This window comes from Branchiostoma lanceolatum, chromosome 5 (genome assembly GCF_035083965.1).
Source record: "Branchiostoma lanceolatum isolate klBraLanc5 chromosome 5, klBraLanc5.hap2, whole genome shotgun sequence".
In the NCBI taxonomy this organism is placed as follows: Eukaryota; Metazoa; Chordata; class Leptocardii; order Amphioxiformes; family Branchiostomatidae; genus Branchiostoma; species Branchiostoma lanceolatum.
This window is the reverse complement of record NC_089726.1, coordinates 17724421-17751204: the sequence shown is the minus strand read 5'-3', so window position 1 is coordinate 17751204 and position 26784 is coordinate 17724421. Positions and strand designations below refer to the sequence as shown.

The window sequence follows — 26784 nt, the reverse complement described above, 5'->3', positions numbered from 1 at the left end:
AAAAAATACAGAAATACCTTACAGGACAAATGTGATGTTTACAGATTTATACCTTCATCTTCTTGGACTCCATCTGCCTGTTCTGGTCGGAAACATCCTCCACGCGCTCCTCGATTTCCTGCAGCTGGGCGTCCAATTCTGCCTTCTCCTTCAGCAGGGAGTTCACGCGCTCCTCGCCGTTCAGCATGATATCCCTCTCCTATGGAATAAATAAAGTCAGAACAAATAATACAATTAATATCTACGACTAATTGAAATAAATGATGTTCAAACATTTGTTGTTATCATGTAAACCCTCAATGGATGCAGTGTTGCTGTGTATTCATTTTAGGACACAATCGTCATTCCAATACACCATATTATGCCCATTTTATGACTAATTATAGAATAGCGTAGGTATGAATCTTACGTTGAACAACAGCTCATTAATCTTGTCCTTGGCTGCTTGGACGTCGTTATACTTTGCTTGTATCTCCGCACGATCCTTGGTAACCTTCTCATAGTGTTTCTCCATTGCCTAAAAGAAACCAGACAGTATTAGTTTCTTGAATCTTGGACACAGAATGAGATCAGACATCTGACTTTTTGCTCGAGGCTTCATGCTTGAATCTCTGACGTTTGGCCAGGATTTAGAACGGTGTACGCTGAGTAATAGGTCGGGTTTACTGAAAATTCTCATTGCAATCATTATGGTTAAGTTTGAACAGTGAGCAAAATGTGATCAGCCGTTGACAAGTCAGGTGACAGGTCTCTCCTGCTTAATTTTATCTGGTGCCATTGCACTGGTCATTGACCTCCATTGATACTTTCATCGAGAATCGGTTGGTAGAACGCATTAGTTTCTTGTTCAATAGTGTGCCGTGGAGAACCACGAAGTTTACCGCGAGTTTGATCTTGGTTTCCTTGAGCAGTTCCTCTGCCATGCCTCCGGTCAGCTTGGGCCCCAGCCCCTGGTACATCTTGATCCACCAGTCGTTGCGCAGCCTGAACCACGCACGGATGTTGCGCTGCAGTGTACCGACGGCCGCTCTGCAATTGGTCAGATAACATCACATTGAACGAGCCTGTACGTCGCAGTACAGTGTAAATGTGGACAAACGTCCATGTAACATAGGATATATATAGGATACTTATACAAAAAATTTTTCAGTTACGAGTCATTGTTGATATTCAGCCACAATAAGTATATGAAAGACTATAAAGTCATTAGAGAAAAGTGGATCACCCACCTTGAACCATACATCTTCCTGAACTTCTTACGGGCGCTCAAGCCAAGAGCGCGAGCCTGCATTTTGACATAAATTGCGTTGACTTTCTCCTCGCGGATCTCCTCAAGGATAGCCAGGGTGCCAGCCTTGAAGAACACCTTGTTGAGACCACAGGAATACCTAGCCTTTTCCAGCTTGATGTGGTTCAAGATCATTTGGCAAGCGTCCTTACCCTCCAAGAATTCGTTAGGATCAAACAAGTCAGCGGCCATGACCTTGTATCTGTAGATGAGATGTATGTATGTATATATATGTATATGAAATTGTCAATTGTCTGTTAAGTAATTATATTCTTTTCCTAATATCATATATTTACCATTTGCAGTAAAACACGTTTTCTAAACCATCATAAAATGCAGAAGTCACACCTGTCGAAGAAATCGGCATAGATGCTCCTGTTGGGGAATCCCTTCTGACAGATACGGATGCCCTCAAGTACACCGTTGCAAGTCAGCTGGTTGAAAACCAGGGGCCCGTCGATGATACCACCAGTCTTGAGTTCGTTGGGGATCAGGCAACGCACAAAGCTGGGGTAGGTGGCGTGGAGGTTGGCCATCAGGGAACCCAATTGCTCCTATTCGAATGGTAAAAGGATCGTGAATTGACATATCAATGGTATTTGGTGAAGATATAGATGTAATGCAAGGGATGCCTGTCATTCAAGCAAATCAACTACTTGTTATGTGTTAGTTGCAGGTGAAATCTTACCCTGTGAACACTGGTCACGGTCTGCATGGAACCACTCTTCTTCCTCTTGCCACCGCTCTTGTCAGCTGCAAGATTATGATGAAACATTGTGTAACCAATACGAATAGCATGAGTCAAAGAACAATGCTATTTAAGTGTCAGTAAAACTAACAATTATACGAAAATTACTGACCAGCCTGCTCTTCTGCTGTCATGTAGTCTGACCAAATGGAAGGCATAAGTGGGTTCTTGCTGTTCTTAAGGGTGATGACAGCGCTCTCGTTCACGGGGTCCTTGTTCTTGTCCAGCCAGTTGGAGATGTTGTAGGCCACAGGTCCGGCGTAGTGACCCAGCTCGAAGTGAGCCTCGTACTTCTTCTTGCCTGGCTTGGGCTTGCCGTACTTGGGATGCTTGCCCAGATGGGTGCCGTGCAGCTTCTCGATGAAGGTCGTGTCAGAGGCCTTAGGCATGATGCACTGTTCCTCCAGCGTTGGCAACAGACCTCCTTTCTGTATACACACATCATTGTATCTGTTGACGTGCGAGTCCAAATTCAACAGGCAAGATCGACAAGTACTCAATGCACCAAGAAGGGAATTTCTACATATGTGACACAAATCAAGGCCCGTAATGTGTCAGAGCATTACAGTAAATACAAGCTTTGTGAAATATACCTTGATTGCGTATACAGAAAATTGTGGATGATACGCTGAAATAACGTGACGTCCTCATTTGTTGGATACCTTTCTGTTTTAAGACTTTTTCACTTTTTTTTTCGCTCAAGACTCCTTTCTGATTGAAACAGAGATAACTGCTAACCTTTTCGATGAGCTCCAGGCAGGCTGCCAAGTCCATACCGAAGTCGACGAAGGTCCATTCGATCTGCTCGGCCTTGTACTCCTCTTGCTCTTGTACGAACATGTGGTGGTTGAAGAACTGCTGCAACTTCTCGTTGGTGTAGTTGATGCAAATCTGGTCAAGACTGTTGAGCTGGATGGACAGATTTGAAATGTGAAGGCTATTTGACGAAAGGAGGTCGCTGACTAATCAGTCACTTCCACGGATTTAGTTTTATCATAAAACATGTGTATTATTGTCATTGTCATTATTGCATCTTTTGTGTTTATTGCCTTAAAACCTCACCTCGAAGATCTCGAATCCGGCAATGTCCAGCACACCAATAAAGAAGGCTCTCTCGTGCTCAGTAGCCAGGGTCACGTTACACTTGTCGATCAGGAACTTGAAGATCTTGCCGTAGATACCCTTTGCAAGACCAGAAGTAGCGTTGGAACACTGTTGGGCGGTCTGGCCCTTCGTCACAAACTCGCTGCCGACCTTGACACGTGGCTTCAAGATGTTGTTCAAAAGTCCCATGCCATCGACACCGAACAGACGGCCTGCTTTCTCAGCAGCTGTAAATCGGTCATGAATAACGAAAATGTTGGCATGATTTCTAAAAAAAACATTGTCTTACAGACAGTAGTCTGTTCAGGAACATTAATGGGACAATTAATATATATATATATATAGCACATAAGCTTTGAATTTCAAAACAACATACATCGCGACCAGCCACGATGCAAAATTGAGGTGTGTTTAAACAGTAAGAACTCACGGGCAGGATCATCGCAGTCTCCCTGCTCTTTTTTGTCCACGTACTTCAGATTTCCCATATGCAGGATGCCGGCACAGAAGTCGTACACACTGCTCTTTTCCTCGTTTGTGAAACCCAGGATGTCGAAACCTTCATCCGTCAGACCCATTTCCTCCTGGTCGTTCATGCCGGCCACGGTGTACACACCCTCCTTGACGAAGTGATACACGGAGGGGTCCGTGCCAGTCATGATGCGCTCTGGATAAAGAAAAATAGCATTAAAATTGGTTAAATTCACATTTCTAGTAGCTGCTTCTACCATGTAGATATTGTTTCCGTCTTGGTTTGTGTGAAATCATGGTGTGAATGCCCAGGAGCCCATTTTCAGTACCTCGTTATCGGAATTACATCAAATATTACTCACAAGATCTGCTAAGTAAGGCGTTTATTTGTGTCAGTACTTGTGAAGAGTTTTGAAGCTGTTTATTGTTAAGATAGGTAAACAGTTTTCCTCTCTTGCTTTCCCCCTCTCCACAGTATCAACCAATTCGACGTTTCTTACCCGTGACGGCCGGGATGCCGTTGGACATGATGAGGAAGAAGATATGGTAACCACGCTCCATGCCGGGCAGCTGGTCCACTACACGAGACTTCTCCAACAGGTCTGGACGGATAAAAAAGAAGGAATATACCGTGAGTGGCTTTAACTTATATTGAAAATGATATAGAAAGCAATGATACAGTAAGACCTAAATGATGTCTCGGTATTACATATTGATAATTTGTTTGATTAAGAAAACATTGAGTAACTTTAAAGGTAGCAAGTTAAATCATATACGGAGTATTTTCCTCACGACCCTTTCTAATACATATATATATATATATATATATACATTCAAATGATTCCCTGTTCCGAGCAAAATGAACTTGTCCATAAAAAGAATCTTGTTTGGTAGAAATTTTTAACCATATCGTACGAAAATGTGCCATTTTCTTGGAGTACAAACAAACATTTTAGATATGTGGACATGATGTATCCACTATACATTACTAGATTTTAGTTCATTTTCTTTTTTAAAGGAAATATTCAAGGCGGATCCAGAGTTGCTTTTAAGCTCTATGTATGGCTTATGAGGAATGATCAGGAATCTTTAATAAGTTGATAGTAGGGAATATGATTTAAGTACTTACAGCTTTCGATGTCAGCTCCGGACAGCTTGCCGGGTTTGGTAAAGTGGATACGGATGAATTTACCCTGGGGGAATCAATGAGATTGAAAGCTTTTACCGTATTCTGGTCACGTAATATGATACAGAACGGAAACATGTCTTTTACTGGAGGTTGCCATGCATTCTGGAATAGAGTACTTGCTTACTTGAAATGATCTAGGTATCCCGTAAGTAATCTTGACGCATTCGGCATAGTTATCTTTATTATATCATCAATCAGAAAATCAAGATGTTTATCGCATTGAAAGCAACCTGCTGTACTTACGAATCGGGAGGAGTTGTTGTTCCTCACGGTCTTGGCGTTACCAAAAGCCTCCAGTACAGGGTTAGTCTGCACGATCTGCTCCTCTAGACCGATCTGTAGAAATTATAGAACAAGCTAAAGTAAGAGAACAGATACATGTACATGTCCATTGTTTTCCTTGCGGAACATTTGCGTCTTGGTAGACAATTATTCACAATTCCACTGCATAGACATTCGAAGTCAAAAACTTGCCAGTTCTTCTAGCGTCTTCCTTAAACATCTAGACACGCTGAGGGAATAGTTTGCAAGACACATCCGGACATTGTGGTCTTGATTGGACAAATATGTACTATGTGGCCTACTATTCTTTTTGCCCTTTGTAAGCTTAACTTCAAGTGAATGGCGAAAGCTGTACTTGACTATTTTTCATATTTCAAACGAGTCACTTGCCAACTTGTGTTCAACATAAATGCACTAAAGGCGTACCTTCTTCTCCTGACCACCACCCGGAGTTCCGGAAACCATGGCGAGATACGCAATCACCTTCTTCGTGTTCTCAGTCTTCCCGGCACCAGACTCGCCACTGAGTTATAGGCGAAATAAACCACAATCATATAAGTTGGAAGTGTTGGTCGGGAACGATAAAGTAATTGCGTAAAATGAAATAAAACCAAAGAACAAGAAACATTAAAAGTTTCATATAGTATGAAAAAATCTTACGTGATGAGGCAAGATTGGCACTGACGTTCTGGAAGAATGATTAAAAACATAACCATAAGTACGTTTATGCTCCTATCTACGCCCTCTCTTTTTCGTGATAAAAGAATTGCCGACAGCATCCGCTGTTTAAGTTGCATAATGAGTCAATGTGCAGATTTAATCTAATCAAAAGGAAACAACAACAAAAGAAACAAAATAACAGAAGTCGTGCTGATAACTATCACAGACCACTGACTATCTCCCGCGACCACATCCAATCAATCAATCAATCAATCAATCGAAGGTTGTTGTTTTTTTCCTTCCCTTCTATAGTCTTTGATCTAGTTTTTATTATTATTGATCAACCGAAGAATACACAGGGCACAGAGGTGATGCACTCTAGCAAATAGCTAATATCAAACATCTAGTTGTTACTGGGCGGATCTGCAAGGATCACAAGCATTAGTCAGAGCTCTTAGGGTCAGCATAGGATCTTGGTAGGGACTTGCCTGACAACATGTTCTGGTAGGCATTGTCCGTCACGCAGAAGAGATGGGGTGGCACCTCCGTACGCCTCTTGCCGCGGTAAGTGTCCACCACGTTCGGGGTGTAGATGGGCAGAAGCTTGAAGGGGTTGATCACGACGCAGAACAGACCGGAGTAGGTCTAAAAGAAAATTGGCAACGTTTATAATGACGACCTTGTTTTGAAATGAAACTGAATAAACATACCTTTCCTCCACATCACTTTGAAAACAAGAACTAAGAATACTTACGTAGATGAGAGTGTTCTCATAACGCTCCCTCAGGTTACCCAGCACAGCGGCCTCGTGCAGGAAGGTCATGTTCACCATGTCGTCGGCGCAGGCGAACTTGGACGGGTTCTGCGGTAGCAACTTTGACTTCTTGACGACGACAGTCTGGTGGGAAAGAAATTCGAAACGTCTAAACTTCATATCTTCAAGTTCATAGAACACATTTATGTAACACTGTTAACCCTGACAAACCGCAACATCAACAACAATTTGATACTGTGGTACGGGTATAAATGGAGAATAGAGAATGATGATCAAACTGTGAAAGTTCACTGGTAGGTCGTAAATACCTTTGCATAATTAATGAGAAAATTTTTTCATAGCAGTTTTTTCAAGGTATCTTTTGTCACAGACATAGTCTTCACGTTCGGATGGCAGGTAGCTTATGAGGTCAGGACAAAGTGATGAAGGTTTTGGCTCTCTAGCATCAAATTTAGGAACCGCAGGGGCGTTTTTGTAAGAAAATTCCAAAGAGGATAACCGAAGAAAGGAAATGCGGATTTCCATCATTTTCCCGATTTGGAGCATGCAGGTAGCTAAGCCAGGGATGTACACAATTACATATAAGTTATGCAATTAATGAGTTAAGTTGCATGATTAATGAAGACATTCTATAATTTCAGTGTTTTACGTTACATGACTGTAACGCATGTAATTCATGGGAGGTGAAACATAAACAGAAATCAATCATGCAAATGAACTGCTAATTTGCACTGTTAAAATGAAAATGTCGCAACCCCTTGTTGGTGAATGTCGGGAATTTTATACATGTACCATTTTTGACAATTGAAATATGTAAGTTAGTTGAAGGTTAACATCACCATGCATAGATTGTTTAAATGTGTAGCTATTTGCATGATATTTACACCGGCTTTAAATATTTCATGGAGGCATGAGGTCTCCGAACTCTAGTTATGATTTGATCCTGTTTTAAACCACATGTTCAGAAATACTGCGTCATAGGTTCTCCGTGTTTATTACGCCGGTGCTGACAACGACAATGACAGAAAAATGCTGTTTTCCATAGTTGTTGTGTTCAAAATGCAAACTTACCGCTCCACCGGCAGCCACACAGGTGACGTCATCACCTTTCTCGCTCTTGACTTCGACCTTGACGAAGATCTCCTTTTTATCAGGAGCCCAGAAGTTCTTCTTAGGGTCATAGGGAGCCGTCTTCAGTGCTCGCATGGTGTCCGGTTTCCCCGCAAGGAACCATTCGGACGGCTGGTCCATGAGTGAGGGACCGTAGGCAGGCATGGTGGCTCTTTGGTTGGAGGCTCACACCAAGAAGAAAGTAGAGAGACTGCAGCTGAGGGAGGTGGGATAGAGGTTTCGACAAAGATTACGGCGCTAGTTGTGCGATTATAAGAATAAATTCTGTTGAAGCCAAAATTAAGCAAATTATTGAAACGTGCACGTGCACAAACGCAGGTTAAACTTGAATCAGATCAGAACAGATCAACACTTTGTTTAAAGACTTTCACTATCGAAACAAAAGACGGGTATTTTATAAATGTCAAATCGTTTTAGATGAAGTGGGACAAGTGGTCCTATCCGTGGGAATTTCTGGTATGTTTTGGTAACGGCGTTAAATCAACAGCAGCAGAAGGCCGTATACATTCAAACGTGTCATTTGCATATCCAGGGCAAAATGACAACGAATTCCGAACAGTTGAATCACGTTCATATAATCTAGACCAATTTCATTGAATCTATTTTTTTGCTCAAACAATTTTACATGTACCAGAACCCCACAGCATATAAAGATAAGAAATGTACGCTTGGTGGATGTACAGCATCTTCAAACACTTACCTTCAACTGGCAAAGCTGTGAATGATCAGTGGCCGCCCCTGTCTTATATACGCGAATCTCATGCGCATAATATGCCAAAGCAATGTGTCATCTAAGCATATGGTTGCACTTGTATGATGCTCTATTGGTGAGTTAACAATTAGGTCCTTCATTCTATTGGTCACTTCATTAATTCGATGTTCAAGTCCATCCAGCTATTTTAAATTAGTATCCTTGACTGCCGTCACAGCTGTCCTCAAATGTATGGCTTACTTGGCAACTTCATGAGCTAATAATACTGAAAGAAAAATAGACTTTACATACCCTACATTTTCATGCATATTTATGGTTATCGTGAGGTCTGAAAGCAGGTGTAAAGGGGCGACTAAGACATATTATCCCGCACAGCATCTAGTATTACCCATAGAAAAACATCACAACGCGAGGTTCACATTCTACAAATTGTCGGGTATTCACAGCGCCGAAAGTTCGTCCTCAAGGTTACGGCCTGCAGTTAACGTTTGCTGTGAGTATGTATACCGTTACGATATACATTTCACATGTTAACACTTCTGCATGTATGTTAAACGGAACAGTTCGTAGAAGGAGCAAGCAAGTCGAAGTTGGCTCCACAACCAGGGTTTTAGTGGTAATGATGTTGCTTGTTTTTGTTGTAACCAAATACCAGTGTTACCATTTCAGCATCAACTTAAAAGCTTTATTAAAATAAAATGATATTTGATATTTCTACACAAATGTGCTTTTGTAATATCATGTATGGGAAACTATTTCACCCTAGGTTCATGAATTTATTAGCCAAAGACTTCAATCATGCAATCTTTGTATTTCTTATATTTTGTCTATCCCTCACCTCCTCCCCCATAAAATGCGGCCTGGGTTCAAACAAATTTAATGATTACAAAATCATTACAAAGTACAACCCAGTGTGCTTTGGAAATTCATACTTCGTACAGTGTTCAAGATGGCTGAACAGATCGACTTGGCAGCTATTTGTGTAAAAGACATTCAGCCTTGTGAATGTTGTCCTTGTTTCCAATGAAGGCTGTAGTGGTCACAAATTGATATCAGGAGGATTACAATGCGAAGTGTTGCTTGTTTTTCTCATTTTACTTGTTCTGAAACTCACAAGCAAAAGCATCCTGGCTACTCCAAATCAGAATTTCCCACAAAATATCATTTTCGTCAAAATGGATTTGCATCTTTTTAATAAAGACGAATAAAGTGGTGAATTCTGTCTCAGCGCTGTCATTATCCCAGAACTACGAATGATGGATTTGCATCTTTTAAAATATCGTTTAGACCCATACTCTGCATTCTTCTGTAGAACTGTCGCCTCAAGTGTCTCGCAATTTGCCTCGTCATACATAGCTTACGAAATGTTCACATAAGTGCTGTCAAGTCTTAAATCGTCCAGATTGACACAGCTGCTCTTGTACTCAAGAAAGAAGTTTTGCAATGTTAGCATTTACGTGCCATCTAGAATACTAACCGATGGAAAGCATGTGTCACGACTTTTTGTTGTTTAATATCCTTCAATATGATAGCAAAATGTGTGGTTGCGGAGCTCTTCTAGCTATATCGGTGAAAAAGAGTAAGTCAATATTGATACCCATTTCATTTTTCTCTTAAACTTTCTTGATATAGTGTGAATTTTGCATGCCCAACATTTCTTGTAGACATGTATAGTTAAAACATTAGGTTTTGTGGAAACTGCCAGAAAGGCACCCTTTCGATTCAGGCCTTTGGGAGCGACAGAGTTTCCAAAATATTCACTTTATTTTTTGTAAAAACTCAAAGTGACACAGCCGCTAAAGAAAAGCGACCTGCAAGTCAATGTTAGCTTCTCGTGACGAAATAAAGGTTCAAACAAAACAAACAACCCTCTGTTTACAACTTACAGTACCATCTTAAAAACGTCAAACGATTCATGATCTTAACTTTATGTGTACATCTCTGATAGATTATTTGCAGGCTTGATGTTCATTATCTGGTATTTTCCGTATGTGTCCGAACATGTTGAAACTAAGCGCTTCCGAAAACTATCGATCAGCGGGACGCATGCCATCGGGTAAGAGTACATAGATTTAATAAAATTGTAGAACTTGCCGCCTATGCCAAAATTTGGTAATTTGTAACGTAGACCTTCTCTCCAGACACAGTCGAAAGCTTTTCTAAAGTCTACAAAGCATGCATAAAGGCGTTGGTTGGTGTTAGTGTATTTAGATATCAATCTGTCAATAACAAATATGTTGTCGCTAGTTCCGAAATAAGACACTGGTTACCAGCGGTCGGTACCTGAATCTGAGGAGCATTTTCGATCGAAAATTTGGCTAAATAAGTTCTTTCTATTACCCACGATTGAACTTCTTTAAATTCAAATGTATAAACCAGAAAGATAATCAAGACCTGCATAGATGTAGGGTTTGGGCATTGTCCTTCGTCTACACCATTTACTCCAGCTGGATATTTGAAACGCTCCGTTTCCTCAGAACATTCATAAGCTGAAAAGGGTACGATGTTTTTCTCACAACGAAGGTCTTGTATGTCACAGCTATTTTCTTTTTTTGTATGTTTAGAGTGACACCGTCGGGATGTATCAGAATTAACATTCGCTCTGTTGGTCGTGTTTATACTATGGTTGGTTTGGAAGCTCTCAAGATACCTCTAAATTTTGGGGACTTTTCGGATAAACGCTTCCATCCAATAGTCATGTCAATAGAACAAAACCGGATAAAGTTTATAAATCTTTGAGCGCACGAGCGACTATGAAAACTAAAGAAAGGTGACTTAAAAGCTAAACATGTTTTTTTGTGTGTGAGGAATGTGCATTTTAAAGACGTTTTCTTTTCCTGTCCTACCACTTGCATTCGTCTTACAACTGTCGCCAGTAGTCAGTAGTGATTGCTGTGATTTTGCTTTGTCATACATAACTTGGGTTCTCCACATAACTGCTGTCAAATATGCTCAGATTGAAGTTATGACACAGCTGCTAAAGTCAAGGTGAAAGTGATGGATTGCAAAATACCGACCAATAGCAACGACACGTCACGCCTTTTGGGTTTTATTCTATCGTACCAAAGCAAAATGTGTTGATTTCGGAGCGTGTTCAGCCGTGGAAGTGGAAAGACAAGGTCAGTGTTGACTCCCATGTCAAGTTCATTTTGTGTAGTGTTTTAAATATTGGACAAAAAAAACTGATTTTCAAGGGTGTAGGTACATATTTTCAGCGTAGGTAGTTAAGATTGAAACCTTAAACAATTTAACCGAAGAGATTAAGAATAATGTTTTTGCTAGATTGCTCATTGGATGGCTAGTATGATACAAAAGGCAACAATGTATGCTAAGTGTATAATGAAGGTATGCATAGTCTATGCAATATACCACATTTGATGTAAGTGACGAAAGACACAGTGCATTTGTAGCAGTGAGTCTACATTTTATTTCAGGAAATTACTAGCAGATGAAACAAAAGACAGAGCAGGATAAGGTGATCAAACGTCTACGTTAAAAAGTGAAGCGATTTCATTGACGTCTTTAAATTTGGCTTTACACGCGGGTCTTGGAGCGAAGCTTGTTGAGGGAGCTCTCAGCAATCTCAGCACGCTCCAGGTTGTCCTCATACTCGTGCTGGGTCTTGCGGTACTTGGCCATGTTAGACGCTGCCTGCTCCTCCTGTATTCAATGAAAAGTAGTTTGAAATCGTTAGAATGTCGTGAAACGATAGATAGCATTGTAATCATACAAACTGCTGATCCGATATTCGCTCAAATTCAGCTGCAATTTCAAAACTTCAAGTCACGAAGTAGTGTTGTTTAGAAGGGGATACTTACAGCCTCCTCCACCTGGCGCTTGAAGGTCTTGATCTTCAGCTGCAGCTTCTCCACCAGCTCCTGGATTCGCTCCTGGTTCTTGCGGTCCTCGTCGGCCTGGAAGCTCATCTCCTTGAGGCGGCGCTCGTTCTTGCGCAGCTGCTTCAGATCCTCCTGGTGCAGGCGGCTATGGTTGGAAATATCGTTCTCCAGATCGCGGATCTAACAGATTAAAACAAATAGGTAAATAGCTTTGGCATGCGATGGGAAGCAGTAGCAGCTTAGCTATATAGATGTCACAAGTCTTTTTAGGCGTGGTAAGATGGACACCTTTAAAACGTTATGTACTTGCATCCGCTAAGAATAGTACAATTTTAGTGTGGTTTGTATGTCGCTTAGACAAGATGACTAAAAATATCCTGTATGGAAAATGTTACCTTCAGTATTTGGGTAGGTCGTCGCCAAGGTAAGGATGATACTGAACTTAACCGTTGTTTGTGAGCTGCAGTTGGTAGTGTTTTGATTCCATCAGCTGTGCCATGTTGTCACCAATTGTTCTCGACCTATGTCTTTCTTACAATGATTTATCGGCCACAGACGAGACTTTGACTAAAAAGACAATTGTTTCGTCCTTGATGATCCGATACCAACAGGACTCCATACTAACCCTGTTCTCCTGCTTCTGAATGGCGCGCTTGCCTCCCTTGAGTGCGATAGCCTCAGCCTCATCCAGGCGGCGCTGCAGATCCTTCATGTTGGCTTCCAAGGTTCGCTTCACCTTTTCGGCGTGCTGAGAGTTCTCCTGCTCCACACGCAGATCCTCAGCCATGCGGGATGTCTGGTTGTAAAGGAAAGCGATTTGATACGAAAACTCATTTCATCAAAACCTTTAGTACCGTGATAATGTGGAAAAAAACAGATATTTCGTCAACGATGCATTCGTTTTTGAATTCAAGAAAAAAAAATTAACTGAAGGTATATACACATACATCAGCCATGGCCTTCTTAGCCCTCTCCTCGGTACTCTTGTGGTCACTGATGACCTCCTCGAGCTCGGACTGGATCTGCGACAGGTCGCCGTCCAGCTTGCGCTTGTGTCCGGACAGGGCTGAGTTTTGTGTGCTCAGCTCACCAAGCCTCTCGTTGGTCTCCACCAGCTGAGATTCAGCGGCCTTACGAGCTCTCTCGGCGTTGTCCAGTGCCCCGCGGACCTAGAATTAAAATGTGGGAATTGAAAACTTGGAGGGTCCCTCAAATTGTGAAATAGAAGGGTTGGAAGAATGTTTCTTTTCCAGTTGTACAGTGCAGGGAATCCAACTTAAGTCTTCTCGTCATTGTCAGATTTACGATTAAAGAACCCTGTACCTACCTCATCAGCCTCCGCCACCAGCATCTGGCACTTGCGCTCAGACATGTTGTACTGCTCACGGATCTCATCACGCTGACGCTGTTCGTCGTCAATAGTAACCTGTAGGAAAACATCTCAGACTTATTTCCGCCACACGTTACCACATTGCCATATGCCGAAATAAAGAACCATACCATTTTAGCCCGATCTTATTGACTAACAGCATAGTTATTTTTGCTTATATTATAACCGAAGAGCCATGTTGTTGACTTATTCAGCAAACAGCATAGCGCATACGCACCAATTAACTTACCTGCATCTCCTGGATTTGAGAGTGTAGCTTGGCAATGGTCTTTCTGGCCTCAGCGTTGGACCTGTTGGCAGTCTCGAGCTGAACCTCAACCTCGTTGAGATGGCCTTCCAGCAATTTCTTTGCTCGTTGTGCTTCTGTCTTTTGTTTTGACTCGATCTCGATAGAGGCCTGCACGCTATCCATGGCGCGAGCCTGGTTCTTACTAAAGAAGTTGGGAAATTTGTACTTGATTAATAGTTTGAAGGATAAGGTCGTATATACCTGCTATCTATCTGTATAGATACACGGCCCACTCACGTAATAATAAGACATTTTATACTGATGTCTTTATGACATTGATTTAGTTTAAGATTTCTATTTTATTAACTCACCGTGAGCTTTCAAACTCCTCTTCCTTTTCGGCTATTTTCTTCTCGATATCACCCTTCAGCTGCGCCAGTTCAAGCTGAGTTCTGACAACCTGTAAGAAGTGTATTCAAAGCAGTATGTTATTGTTAAGCAGGATAAAGCTAAGTAAATCGCCATCGTCTGTGCATAAATGCATAGATGGTAGATTAAAGAAGTGGATCACCTGCTGATCACATACTGACCTTGCCCTGCTCAATCTCAAGAGCTCCCTCTGCCTCGTCCAAGGCGTTCTGAAGCTCCTCCTTTTCTACGACAAGACGCTTCTTTGTCTTCTCAAGCTCGTGGAGGTTCTTTGCACTCTCCGCAAGCTGGTCGTTCAGGTCGTTGATTTCCTCTGTGATGAAAGGTATAAATGACCAATCCAATTATAATACATTCAGCAGTTTACGGAAACGTCTGACAATGGTGCCAATAGAAAAATGTCAAATACATACCCTGTATAGTCTTATTCTCCTTCTTTAGGGCATCAAGAGCCTCAACGCCTTCGTCAAAGACATTCCTTAGTTTCAGCAGCTCGGTCTGGTAGGCGCGGTGCTCCTTCTGTGATGTCTCCAGCTCAGCGCCAAGAGTTTCGCACTTCAACCTCCACTCGGTCATCTGCTTGTCAACCAGACGCTGCTTCTTCTCCAGCTGAGATGCCAGTGTGTTGGCCTTTTCTACATCCAGCATCAGGTCCTCCACCTCGCCAGCCAACCTGTTCTTGGTCTTCTCAAGGCTGGCACACTTGGCGTTGGCGGACTCAACCTGTTCCTCGGCGTCTTGCAGACGGGCGGCCAGCTTCTTCTTGGCCTCCTCCAACTCCTCTGTCCTCTGGATGGCGTCGGTCTCGTACTTGGATCGCCAGGCTGCCACCTCAGAGTTAGCCTTGGCCAGATTGCGCTGAATCTCGGACTTGGCTTCCTGCTCCTCCTCCAAGGACTCACGCAGAGCATCGCAGTCGGACTGGGTAGCACGCAGCTGGTGAGCTAGACCGTTCTTGCCCTTGGTCTCCTCCTCGAGCTGGCGTTTGACCTCCTCCATCTGCTGTGTGAGCATGCTCTTGGTCCTGTACGTTGAAAGATAAACATTTGCTTTGATATTTGTTTCTGAAGTTGGCAATCATTTTTTTCGATATAATTGATTTCATCAGCCCCCGCTCTCGCACATTCGCAACATTTATATGAGGTGTACCTGCTGAGCTGGTTAGCAATCCCTTCTGACTCTTCCAACTGACGCGCCAGGTCGTTGTTCTCGGCAGTCAAGCGTGTCTTCAATGATCCCAGTTCTTGAGCGACACGGGCATTCTCCTCCAACCTGGCGTTGGCATCAACGTACTGATCCTCGAGCTGCTTGTTCATTTTCTCAGCTTGTACCTTCAATACAATACTTTGATGTTATTCCAAATCCAAGGTATTTTCAAAGTAGCAATAATGTTGAGCCCAGGATGATTCATTCATTTTTTAAGAACTTGATTCACAACATTTAAAAAGAACTCAAATGAAGATTACAAAGATTTTTCGGCAATAGAAGTCTTCGGGATTAGGAGCGTTTAAGCAAAATTGATAAGGTCAGAACCACCTACCCTCTGTTTGGTGACCTGTTCAACGCTGGAAGCCAGATCATCGACCTCCACCCTGAGGGAGTTCTTCTCCTTCTCAAGCTTGGCCTTGGCCCTCTGCAGGTTCTCGACTGACTCAGTCATGTCCGCCACGGTGTCGTTGTGCTTCTTCCTCAAGCTGGCGGTGGCAGCTTCATGGCCAATGGTAGCCTCCTCCAGCTCACGGCGAACCTGAAGGAGCAATATCAAAATATATCCATGTCTGTCAAAAGACAAAAGAGATTAAATGTTTTTGTTTTAGACATCATGCGAATTATGTGATCCTGACATTGGGCTAGAAGGAACGTCACTAGAAAATATCATTTAATTTACCATTCTTTCACACATCTTTCGTTGTATACCCAGCGCAACAAACATATTGTTTGTAGCTTTTAAGGCAATGGAATTCCTGAATACTGGACGCAAAGAACAAACCGGGATCGATCGTTGCCGTCTGACAATGATGACTCCCATAACAGGTTACCTTCTGGAGCTCAGCCTCCCGCTTCTTGTTCTGCTCAACCTGGGCAGCTGTGGCCCCGCTAGATTCTTCCAGCTTCTCACCGATGTCTTCCAACTCACGCGAGAGTTCGGCACGCTGTCTCTCGAGCTGTGTATTCATACACGCGTGTCAATGAACGTAGTGCAGTTCTCTTGAATTGAAAGCAACTAGGCAAGCAATTGTAACAAACAGTTCTTCTTTGATTGGATCATTTCATCACAGGCGCAGATGTTGCGACGGCAAACTCACTAGACAAGCTTACAATATAAATACATACGATACTGTAGCTTCATTTCGAAATATTGTTCCTAGTACCCTTCATGTACCTTTGCACGAGCAGCTCTTTCTGTCTCCAGTTCCTCCTCCAGCTCCTCGATCCTGCCCTGCAGCTCTTTAGACTTCTTCTGCTGCTGAGTGGCCAGGCCAGTCTCGTCCTCAACCTTGGTGTTCAGGGCGTTGATTTCGAACTCCTTCCTAATGTACACACAAACGTAACCAGTCTATTATTGGTAGTATATGTAGTATGTCCCAATCGACTTTCCTTTTAGATAGTTCCTCCATCAGTAACGTGCAAAGGGATCGTTTTCTTGCGACAATGATAGTTGCAAGCATTTTAGTCACTCACTTCTTCATCTTCTCCTCAAGTTCAAGCTTGTAACGTTCCAGTTCAACCACCAGATCCTGGGCGTTCTTCAGGTCGTTCTCCAGCTTCCTCTTGACGCGGTCAACGTCAGCACGGATCTTCTTGTCGTGCTCAAGGTTGTCCTCAAGCTAAGAGAAAAACATACTCAAGTTGTTGACAACCGCTCAAATGCATCATCGATAATAGATAATCAACTCTTATGAGATGAATACCTATGATCGGGTAAAATTTACGGAAGCCTTTTTTCTTTCGTATGACAATCTCGTTTTTTACGGAGATCCAGTCGTTACTTTATATTGGTAGAAATAGATAGATTCCAAAATTGCATTGTTTATTGTAGCATAGTCAATCCAAAAATAAAAGTGCGTATCCCTTACGTCATCCAAGGTTTGCTCCAGCTTGACTTTGAGCTTGGTGAGGTTCTGGGTCTTGTCTTCCTCGGACTGCAGGTCATCCAGAGTTTGCTGAAATGGTGTAGGCAGTAGATCGGTTCAACATTCTATAATGTAAACCTATAAAATGATATGACCTATTGTGTTTCCCAACAATCTCGGTGATAGTTAGGAAAGAGATCCAGGAAAGCATGTATCTATGGTAAGACAGTGTAACAGTTCTTCTCCTTCAGGATCTCCATCGTTGACAGTCAGGTTGTTGTTTGAAAATTCTTCAGCATGTCTTACCGCATTGAGCTCCTCCAGCTTCTTCTTCTCGCGGCCGAGCTTGCCGATCAGCTCGTCGTTTATGGCCACCTCCTCAGTCATGGCGCGCAGTTTGTCCTCCACCTCCTGCTTCTCCTTCTCCCTCTTGTTCAGTTTGAGCGTGATGGTGTCAATCTCCTTCTTCATCTCGTCACACTCTTGCTCAGCCTATTCAAGAAAAGTAACAAAAGTTGGACAATGCAAGTAGAACGTCGAATCGTACTGCCAAGTACTGGTATACCATAGTTCACAAACCCTTTTTCTTACAGACGACCCTCAATTTCTTGCTGAAATTTCGGTCAATCTTTGTCTTCATCTTCTAACATTAATGTTTTGTATACGGCATTGGTATCAAATTGTTGTGACGAAAATATATCTATGAAAATCCCACGAGTGGCTGTCATGCAGTGCTCTTATCTGCTAGATTTCTGATTCATTTTCCTTGTAACATACATCTAATATTTGTAGATTGAACACCCGAATTATTTGAATAATGTTAAGCAAGGTAACAAGCGCAATACTTTTGGGTCTTTACCACTTTCAATGTATGTTGGTACTTAGTGACGTATTATACTAGTTAAGTGATACAGCTTGCCCTGAGAAAAGGCGCTATGGTGGCACAAAATGTGAACAAATCATTTTCAGAGCTAATGTGATGTTTACACATCTGTACCTTCATCTTCTTGGACTCCATCTGCCTGTTCTGGTCGGACACATCCTCCACGCGCTCCTCGATTTCCTGCAGCTGGGCGTCCAATTCTGCCTTCTCCTTCAGCAGGGAGTTCACGCGCTCCTCGCCGTTCAGCATAATGTCCCTCTCCTATGGAAGGAATTGATTAAGACCGTCTGTACTTTAACAGGAAACTCATTTTGATATCGCTACAATAACAATATCAATGATATCCGAACATGAATTTTGAGCATACGACTTATTGCTGTTACACTATGCTATCCATTCATTCCATTCGTTTAAACCATGGGTAGGTGCAGTTGCTTGGTGTATGTATGATATTAGGCACAGAAGGCATGCCCGGTTTTCTATGCGACCATAGCGTATGTACATATTATTGAGAGAACTTTAACAGGAAACTGGAATCTTACGTTGAACAACAGCTCATTAATCTTGTCCTTGGCGGCTTGGACGTCGTTATACTTTGCTTGTATTTCCGCCCGATCTGCGGTAACCTTCTCATAGTGTTTCGTCATTGCCTATAAAAAAGAAAAGTTAGCTTGTTTTCGATCCTAGTATCGTAGGACAACATGAAAGTGGATGGTTTATGTATGCACACCTGTGTCAAAAGGCACGCCATTTGTTGAGATGTGACCGATGAAGTGTTCACACTGAACAGGATCAAGATAAAGAACAGTGTATGCTGAATGATAGGTCGCATTTACAGTGTCTTGTTTTGTAGTTGACAGTGATGTCTCTGATGACTATGATCGCCTTGATCCAGGTCGACGTGTTTGAACTGCGAGATACGTTAAAATGAGCTTTTGACAATTCAGGTGATAGGTCTATCCAGTATCATACCTGCCTTAGAATGACATTAATTACCTTGGTACTCAAGGAGTGTCTGGCGAAAAGCACCTGTTTATTGTTTAGTTATTTACCGCGAGCTGTATCTTGGTTTCCTTAAGCCGTTCTTCTGCCATGCCTCCACACAGCTTGGGCCCCAGCGCCTGGTACATCTTGATCCACCAGTCGTTTTTCAGCCTGAACCACGCACGGATGTTGCGCTGCAGTGTACCGACGGCCGCCCTGCAATAGGATAGATTAGATCATGTTTGAAATGTTTTGTTGGGATAAGTCATCATGATTAAGGTGTGTATATGGGCAAACGTCCGTGCAAGTGAAAACACTTAAAGATATCCACATCCACATTTTCCGTTTTAAGCTATGCTGATATTTAGGCATAACGAGTTGTAAACATGTATAGCATGTATAACGTCAGAAGGGAAAATTACAGCACTCTCCTCGAACCCCACGCCTTCATATACTTCCTCCCCTGGAGCTTGCCAACAATGCATTTTCACATAGGTCTTCTACGCAAGGATAGCCAGGGTATCCACCAAGACCCTGGAGATAGACTATAGATAATTAAGTCAGGTTTATGTAACTGGAAGGCCCACCTTGAACCCCACATCTTCATGAACCTCTTTCTCTGAATCTTCCCCAGGGCGCGAGTCGTGACCAAATTCCAAATGTCGTTGACCTTGTCCTCGCGGATCTCCTCCAGGATAGCCAGGGTGCCAGCCTTGAAGAACACCTTGTTGAGACCACAGGAATACCTGGCCTTCTCCAGCTGGATTTTGTCCAAGATTTTTTGGCAGGAGGTTTTGCCCTCCTCGAATTCGTTGGGGTCGAACATGTCAGCGGCCAGAATCTTGTACCTGTAAATTTAGATATTATTAAGAAGCTATATTTTAAGTTTTAAAGTGACTAGATATGTACCTATCAGACACGTTTCTGTAGGTTTTTTTTTCCATTTACTATTTACAGACAAAATGTTTTTAAAGTATAATATAGTACAGTAGTCAAACCTGTCGAAGAAGTCGGCATAGATGCTCCTGTTGGGGAATCCCTTCTGACAGATACGGATACCCTCAAGTACACCGTTGCAAGTCAGCTGGTTGAAAACCAGGGGCCCGTCGATGATACCACCAGTCTTGAGTTCGTTGGGGATCAGGCAACGCACAAAGCTGGGGTAGGTGGCGTGGAGGTTGGCCATCAGGGAACCCAGTTGCTCCTATTCGAATTTGAAACATACAGTGAAGAAGAGATCCTAGACCTAATACCCGCATAAAGTATAGCGCCATTTTCAATGAGGTGATTATTAAACACAGCAATGAGCTTATCAAAGCTATTGCAAGGCATATCGATGTGCCTGTCACAAATCAGATACTTGGACTGTGTTAGCTGCAGGTCAAAATCTTACCCTGTGAACACTGGTCACTGTCTGCATGGAGCCACTCTTCTTCCTCTTGCCACCGCTCTTGTCAGCTGAAAGATTTTGATGAAACATTGTGTAAACAACATGGGTAACACGGCTCAAAGTGCGTTGTTTTGAACGACTCAGTAAAAGTTTTACGGAAATTACTGACCAGCCTGCTCTTCTGCTGTTTGGTAGTCTGCCCAAATCTGAGGCATGAGGGGGTTCTTGCTGTTCTTCAGGGTGATGACAGCGCTCTCGTTTACGGGGTCCTTGTTCTTGTCCAGCCAGTTGGAGATGTTGTAGGCCACAGGTCCGGCATAGTGACCCAGCTCGAAGTGAGCCTCGTACTTCTTCTTGCCTGGCTTGGGCTTGCCGTACTTGGGATGCTTGCCCAGATGGGTGTTGTGCAGCTTCTCGATGAAGGTCGTGTCAGAGGCCTTAGGCATGATGCACTGTTCCTCCAGCGTTGGCAACAGACCTCCTTTCTGTATACACACATCATTGTATTTTGTTAACGTGATATCCATGTGTCAATATGCAGCATCATTAAGAACAATATGGACCAAGAAGATGTAACCAACAGAGTTTGGTTGATACAACTGGAGCATAACTAATTAGTTCCAAGGAATGTGCCTTGTTTAAAGAACGATTGTCACTAACCTTTTCGATGAGCTCCAGGCAGGCGGCCAAATCCATACCGAAGTCGACGAAGGTCCATTCGATTTGCTCGGCCTTGTACTCCTCTTGCTCTTGTACGAACATGTGGTGGTTGAAGAACTGCTGCAGCTTCTCGTTGGTGTAGTTGATGCAAATCTGGTCAAGACTGTTGAGCTGTATTGAAGATTTTCAAACGATTAACATTCTCAGAGAAATGAGCTATTAGGGGGTCCCTAACCAATCTACCAATTAAAATGCAAATCTTGATCATCGAAAGCGATTATATTAGATTTTGTCTGAACAGTTTACCTCGAAGATCTCGAATCCAGCAATGTCCAGCACACCAATGAAGAAGGCTCTCTCGTGCTCAGTAGCCAGGGTCAAGTTACACTTGTCGATCAGGAACTTGAAGACTTTGCCATAAATACCCTTGGCCAAGCCACTAGTAGAATTGGCACATTGTTGGGCGGTCTGGCCCTTCGTCACAAACTCGTTGCCGACCTTGACACGTGGCTTCAAGATGTTGTTCAAAAGCCCCATGCCATCGACGCCAAACAAACGGCCTGCTTTCTCCGCAGCTATAAAATGAAATGAATAATGGAAGTCGAGGGATGATTTCGCACAAAACATTGCTATAGAGACAACTGGTTTCTTTACGGACACCTTGTCATTGATATAGTTAAGAAGCTTTGGTTTACCAAAAAAAACATACAAGACGTTATAATTAGCACATGTGAAGCAAAAATGTTTGCTTTCAGATTTGGACAGAAATAATACAAATGTTTAGATATTGTTCATACGGTGAAGACTTACGTGCAGGATCCTCGCAGTCTCCCTGCTCTTTCTTCTGCACGTACTTCAGATTTCCCATATGCAGGATGCCACCACAGAAGTCGTACACACTGCTCTTTTCCTCGTTTGTGAAACCCAGGATGTCGAAACCTTCATCCGTCAGACCCATTTCCTCCTGGTCGTTCATGCCGGCCACGGTGTACACGCCCTCCTTGACGAAGTGATACAGAGAGGGGTCCGTGCCAGTCTGGATGCGCTCTGAATGAAAGAAAATAGCATTGAAATTTGTTTTGTGCACATTTCAAGTAGCTGCCCCTTTTAACTATACAACAAAGATCCTGCCATGTGATTACTTTTCGTCTTTGTATATACATAAGAGGTTCTCTGTGAATTCCGAACTCGAGCTGGCTATCGTGTTACCTGTATTGCATAATGCATTACGTTTTAGATCCACAAGAAGAGCACTAAGACTTGTGAAACTTTTTTTTTACAGTAAACGAAGCTGAGCTCGTTGGCGACTCTTACCCGGAATGTTACTATCGGCGATCAACAGTTGGCTTAACACTGAAAGTACATTTTCAATCTCCAGGGTGTAATCGACCATTCTTACCCGTGACAGCCGGGATGCCGTTGGACATGATGAGGAAGAAGATGTGGTAACCACGCTCCATGCCGGGCAGCTGGTCCACGACACGGGACTTCTCCAGCAGGTCTGGACGGATGAAAGAAGTAAAGGTACGTGTCTTGATCTTGTATCGATAATGACATAAAGGCAACGATACGGTACAGGCTTTAAAGAAGCATTCCACTCCAGAAGCGGTTATTATTTTCTGATAGATTATATTTCTTGGGATACAAATGCACCTGACTATTTGCTAAATTACCTCAGCTGTCTATTCGACAATAATCATTTTTGAAATCCACGGACCCGCTTCAAATTATGGTAAATTTGACAAAACAAACTGGATTCAAGCAAAACAATTTAGTCTCTGATGAATTATAATACCCGCTTCTGGAGTGGAATTCTCCTTAAATGCTGTTATGGTATTACATATTAATGACTCATATGGTAAAAACGTAGAGGCTAACTTGAAAGCTAACAATTTTGAATATTTGCGGAATATGTACCACTGCCTCCCCATCTTTTCTAATGTATGTGTTTAAATGACCACTAATTTCGAGCAAAATGAACATAAAAGGTTAATTGATTTGTACAATGAATATTTCTGCACTTTATCGTATGAACTTTGCTAAAGTATATGCCTTTACTGTGTTATTCAGGAGATTTTGATATCATGGCGCAGGCTCAAAATTTTTTGTTGAACAATAAATGAACAATGAGACCTTTTACATACGTGGACAAAATATATAATTAAATAACTAAAGCTATAGCTTGTTTGGAATGGTCAGGTACTTACAGCTTTCGATGTCAGCTCCGGACAGTTTGCCGATTTTCGTGAAGTGGATACGGATGAATTTACCCTGGGGTAGTCAAGAATGAAAGCGTTTATCGTCTTCTGATCGTGATATGATACTGAAGAGAAACATATTCTTACTGGAGGTTGCCGTGTGTTCATGAATAGATGTGGTACTTACTTGAGCTGGTCTATCATGCAACGCGTAAAATAAACTCGACGTATCCGGTATAGTTATATTCAGTATCAATAAGTGGTTATCGCATTAAACCACGAAAGCAACCTGCTGTACTTACGAATCGGGAGGAGTTGTTGTTTCTCACGGTCTTGGCGTTACCAAAAGCCTCCAGTACAGGGTTAGTCTGCACGATCTGCTCCTCTAGACCGATCTGTAGGAATAGTAAAATAGGTAAAAATAAGAGAACTATAGATACATGTGCATGACATGTACATCGCGGTCCTTTCGGAACATTGGTAAAAATATTTAACCAAATAAGCTGTACTTGACTATTTTCCTTATTTAAAACGAGTCACTCGCGAACATAGTTATGTTCAACCCAAATGCATACCTTCTTCTCCTGACCACCACCGGGAGTTCCGGAAACCATGGCCAGGTACGCAATCACCTTCTTCGTGTTCTCAGTCTTCCCGGCACCAGACTCGCCACTGGGTAAATTAATAAGATAAAGCATAAACTTTACAATGGAATGTATTGGTAAGGGAACATTATAAAGTAACTGTGTTATGATGAAATGAAATGAAACCAGTAAGTACAAGAAACGTTTCATATAGTATGAAAAGGTCTTACGTGATGAGGCAAGATTGGCACTGGCGCTCTGTAAGAATGATCAAAGACATAATCATTAGTAGATAGAACGTTCATGGTCCTTTTCTTATGTAAGCCCGTTCTTTCACTTAATAATAACATTATTGCCGCAGGCATCCGCTCTTTATCCTGCATGATTAGTAAATGTGCAGACTTAATTTCGAAAAACAAACAACAACAAAACTAAAGAACATCAGTCGTGCTGATTACTACCACCAAAGCACCGAGCAGAGTAGCATCCTCAGCCACCAATTCTAACCAGTTCGTTCTTCCTTCCGTTCTCATGTTAATACAGTTTTTAATCGAGAAGCTTCTGGGTGGATCCGTAAGGATTGTATGTGTAAATGCTGCACTTGTTGCCCCTAGTTGAATTTTATGGAAACCACCCCTCCTCTCAAGTTTCTTCATGGTACTTTTATCGCAAGCATTACACAAAGCTTTACGGGTCAGCATAGAATTTTAGCGACTTGCCTGACAACATATTCTGGTAGGCATTGTCCGTCACGCAGAAGAGATGGGGTGGCACCTCCGTACGCCTCTTGCCGCGATACATGTCCACCACGTTTGGGGTGTAGATGGGCAGAAGCTTGAAGGGGTTGATCACGACGCAGAACAGGCCGGAGTAGGTCTAAATCATGATAGGGAACTTGATTTGAAATGAAACTTTAAGAAAGTAAAAGTTTCTTCCAAGTAATTCACTTTAAGTTCACGGTAGCAAAATTTCACGGTGTAAGAAAAATTGACATTTTCACTGAACTTTAACTTCACGGTGGCGGCAAGTGATTTACAAAAGGGATGTGTGAAGGAATCATAAATAGGTTTTTCACTGTGATGATAAGTTCACGGTCCAGCGGTGACAGTGAAAACAGTGAACTTAAAGTTACAGTGAAAGAAACAAGAACTACAGTATCTCTTTTAGCCCAAATCGTTTGATTAATTTGAAAGCAACAAATAAGAAGATTAGCTAACTTAGATAATCCGGTTCGCATGTTAATATCTTTACGGGTTTGAACCGACTTAGACTCATCTGGAGGAGGAAGTAGTTCAGTGAACCACTGTGTAAGAAGGGTACTCACGTAGATAAGAGTGTTCTCATAACGCTCCCTCAGGTTACCCAGCACAGCGGCCTCGTGCAGGAAGGTCATGTTCACCATGTCGTCAGCGCAGGCGAACTTGGACGGGTTCTGCTGCAGCAACTTTCCCTTCTTGACGACAATAGTCTGATGGGAAAAGAATTAGAAACTTCTAAACTTCATATCTTCAAGCCCATAGAACGCAATTGTATAACATTGTGAACCACAAAGTCCAAAAAATGCTTAAGTGTGTTGAATCAAATAAAGTAGTACAGGTACCATCACAGATGAAATTAAACAAACAAACAAATAAACAAATAAAGAGAAATGTAGTGTGTGCGTGCATGTCTCTGTATGCGGCACTGTTGAAATAAGTTATAAAAATTTCAGTGCAATGCCACATTGTCGTTATTTGTCCGAAAAGCAAAATGGAAATAGAAATTAAATTTGAACAAAAGAGAATGATGATTTGATCATGTCGGGTGTTCAGAAATTTAATAAACGCCGATCAATCATGATGTTAACCGTAGTTGTAGTGATCAAAATGCAAACTTACCGCTCCTCCGTCAGCCACGCAGGTGACGTCATCACCTTTCTCGCTCTTTGCTTCGACCTTGACGAAGATCTCCTTTTTGTCAGGAGCCCAGAAGTTCTTCTTAGGGTCATAGGGGGCCGTCTTCAGCGCTCGCATGACGTCCGGTTTCCCCGCGAGGAACCATTCGGACGGCTGGTCCATGAGTGACGGACCGTAGGCAGGCATGGTGGCTCTTTGGTTGGAGGCTCACACCAAGAAGAAAGTAGAGAGAGGCTGCAGCTGAGGGGAGGGTTGAAATGTGAAAAAGATATCAGTACTATTTTATATAAAACAAAGAATAGGTGCGATTTCAAGGATAAGTTCAGTTTGAGCTAGAATAAAACATTATTGAAAGGAGACAAGAGTTAGGTTACCATTGAATCTTTTTGTCTAAAGGAATTATCAAAATAATTTCAAAATGTCGAATTGTTCAGACAAAAAAACATACGGTAATCCTTTTGAATTTCTGGAATGTTTGGACATCGGTCATGTACATTTAAGCGTGTCTTCTGCCAATGAAATGGCACACGTCCGAGCAGATCAGACTCATTCAATCATGTTAGAAAAACAACCTTGGCAATGATACAAATTCCGATGTCAACGCGATGTAGGCTAATATTACGTGGCAAGAGATATTGGTCCCCCTATATATCAAACACACGAGGCAAAATGCACGCTTGACAGTTCCACAACTTCTTCAAACACTTACCTTCAACTGGCAAAGCTGTGAAAGATCGGTGGCCGTCTCTGTCTTATATACGTGAATCTCATGAGCATGATATGCCAAAGCAATGTGCCGTTTAAGCGCATGGACGCACTTGTGTGTTGTTCTATTGGTGAATCAACGATTAAGTCCTTCGTTCTATTGG

The 26784-nt window shown here is 42.3% G+C and overlaps 3 protein-coding genes across 3 annotated transcripts in view; all 3 read right to left on the bottom strand.

The window, feature by feature from the left end:
- Positions 1-26145, bottom strand: part of LOC136435528 (myosin-7-like) — a 32365-nt gene extending 6220 nt beyond the window's left edge. The window contains exons 1-18 of the mRNA XM_066429109.1: positions 25898-26145; positions 25345-25488; positions 24740-24896; positions 5743-5770; positions 5509-5605; positions 5044-5136; positions 4741-4804; positions 4112-4213; positions 3571-3807; positions 3099-3367; positions 2775-2945; positions 2149-2464; positions 1977-2041; positions 1637-1842; positions 1230-1490; positions 882-1029; positions 410-517; positions 53-199 (exon numbers count right to left, since the gene is read on the bottom strand). Of these exons, the coding sequence (XP_066285206.1) occupies positions 53-199; positions 410-517; positions 882-1029; positions 1230-1490; positions 1637-1842; positions 1977-2041; positions 2149-2464; positions 2775-2945; positions 3099-3367; positions 3571-3807; positions 4112-4213; positions 4741-4804; positions 5044-5136; positions 5509-5605; positions 5743-5770; positions 24740-24896; positions 25345-25488; positions 25898-26101 (2817 nt within the window). The 5' untranslated portion in view covers positions 26102-26145. The remainder of the gene's footprint in view (positions 1-52; positions 200-409; positions 518-881; positions 1030-1229; positions 1491-1636; positions 1843-1976; positions 2042-2148; positions 2465-2774; positions 2946-3098; positions 3368-3570; positions 3808-4111; positions 4214-4740; positions 4805-5043; positions 5137-5508; positions 5606-5742; positions 5771-24739; positions 24897-25344; positions 25489-25897) is intronic.
- On the bottom strand, positions 6184-7866 carry LOC136434425 (myosin heavy chain, striated muscle-like). Its single transcript, XM_066427215.1, has 3 exons — positions 7589-7866; positions 6497-6640; positions 6184-6387 (listed from the first exon to the last, which is right to left on the bottom strand). The coding sequence occupies exons 1-3, from the start codon at positions 7790-7792 to the stop codon at positions 6184-6186; spliced, it is 552 nt and encodes a 183-aa protein (XP_066283312.1). The 5' UTR covers positions 7793-7866.
- LOC136434419 (myosin-7-like) lies at positions 11784-24300 on the bottom strand. The gene is made up of 31 exons (XM_066427208.1): positions 24251-24300; positions 24012-24108; positions 23739-23831; positions 23446-23509; positions 22638-22739; positions 22049-22285; positions 21545-21813; positions 21239-21409; positions 20748-21063; positions 20582-20646; positions 20187-20392; positions 19776-20036; positions 19257-19404; positions 18747-18854; positions 18319-18465; positions 17628-17813; positions 17325-17411; positions 16930-17075; positions 16631-16778; positions 16287-16412; positions 15788-15994; positions 15397-15578; positions 14661-15271; positions 14409-14560; positions 14190-14278; positions 13819-14020; positions 13527-13625; positions 13147-13368; positions 12825-12995; positions 12179-12379; positions 11784-12020 (listed from the first exon to the last, which is right to left on the bottom strand). Exons 1-31 carry the CDS (start codon positions 24298-24300, stop codon positions 11895-11897), a joined length of 5289 nt encoding a protein of 1762 aa, XP_066283305.1. The 3' UTR covers positions 11784-11894.
- Positions 26146-26784: the final 639 nt, after the last annotated feature.

Coding starts and splice junctions, on each gene's coding strand:
- LOC136434425 (XM_066427215.1), bottom strand. CDS start 7,792: ATGCCTGCCTACGGTCCCTCACTCATGGACCAGCCGTCCGAATGGTTC. Junction 6,641..7,588: donor GTGTGGCTGCCGGTGGAGCG/GTAAGTTTGCAT, acceptor CTTTCCCACCAG/ACTGTCGTCGTCAAGAAGTC. Junction 6,388..6,496: donor ATGAGAACACTCTCATCTAC/GTAAGTATTCTT, acceptor ATTTTCTTTTAG/ACCTACTCCGGTCTGTTCTG.
- LOC136434419 (XM_066427208.1), bottom strand. CDS start 24,300: ATGTCTTTGATCATTCTTACAGAGCGCCAGTGCCAATCTTGCCTCATC. Junction 16,413..16,630: donor AAAGAGCTGCTCGTGCAAAG/GTACATGAAGGG, acceptor ATGAATACACAG/CTCGAGAGACAGCGTGCCGA. Junction 15,272..15,396: donor ATTGCTAACCAGCTCAGCAG/GTACACCTCATA, acceptor TTCAACGTACAG/GACCAAGAGCATGCTCACAC.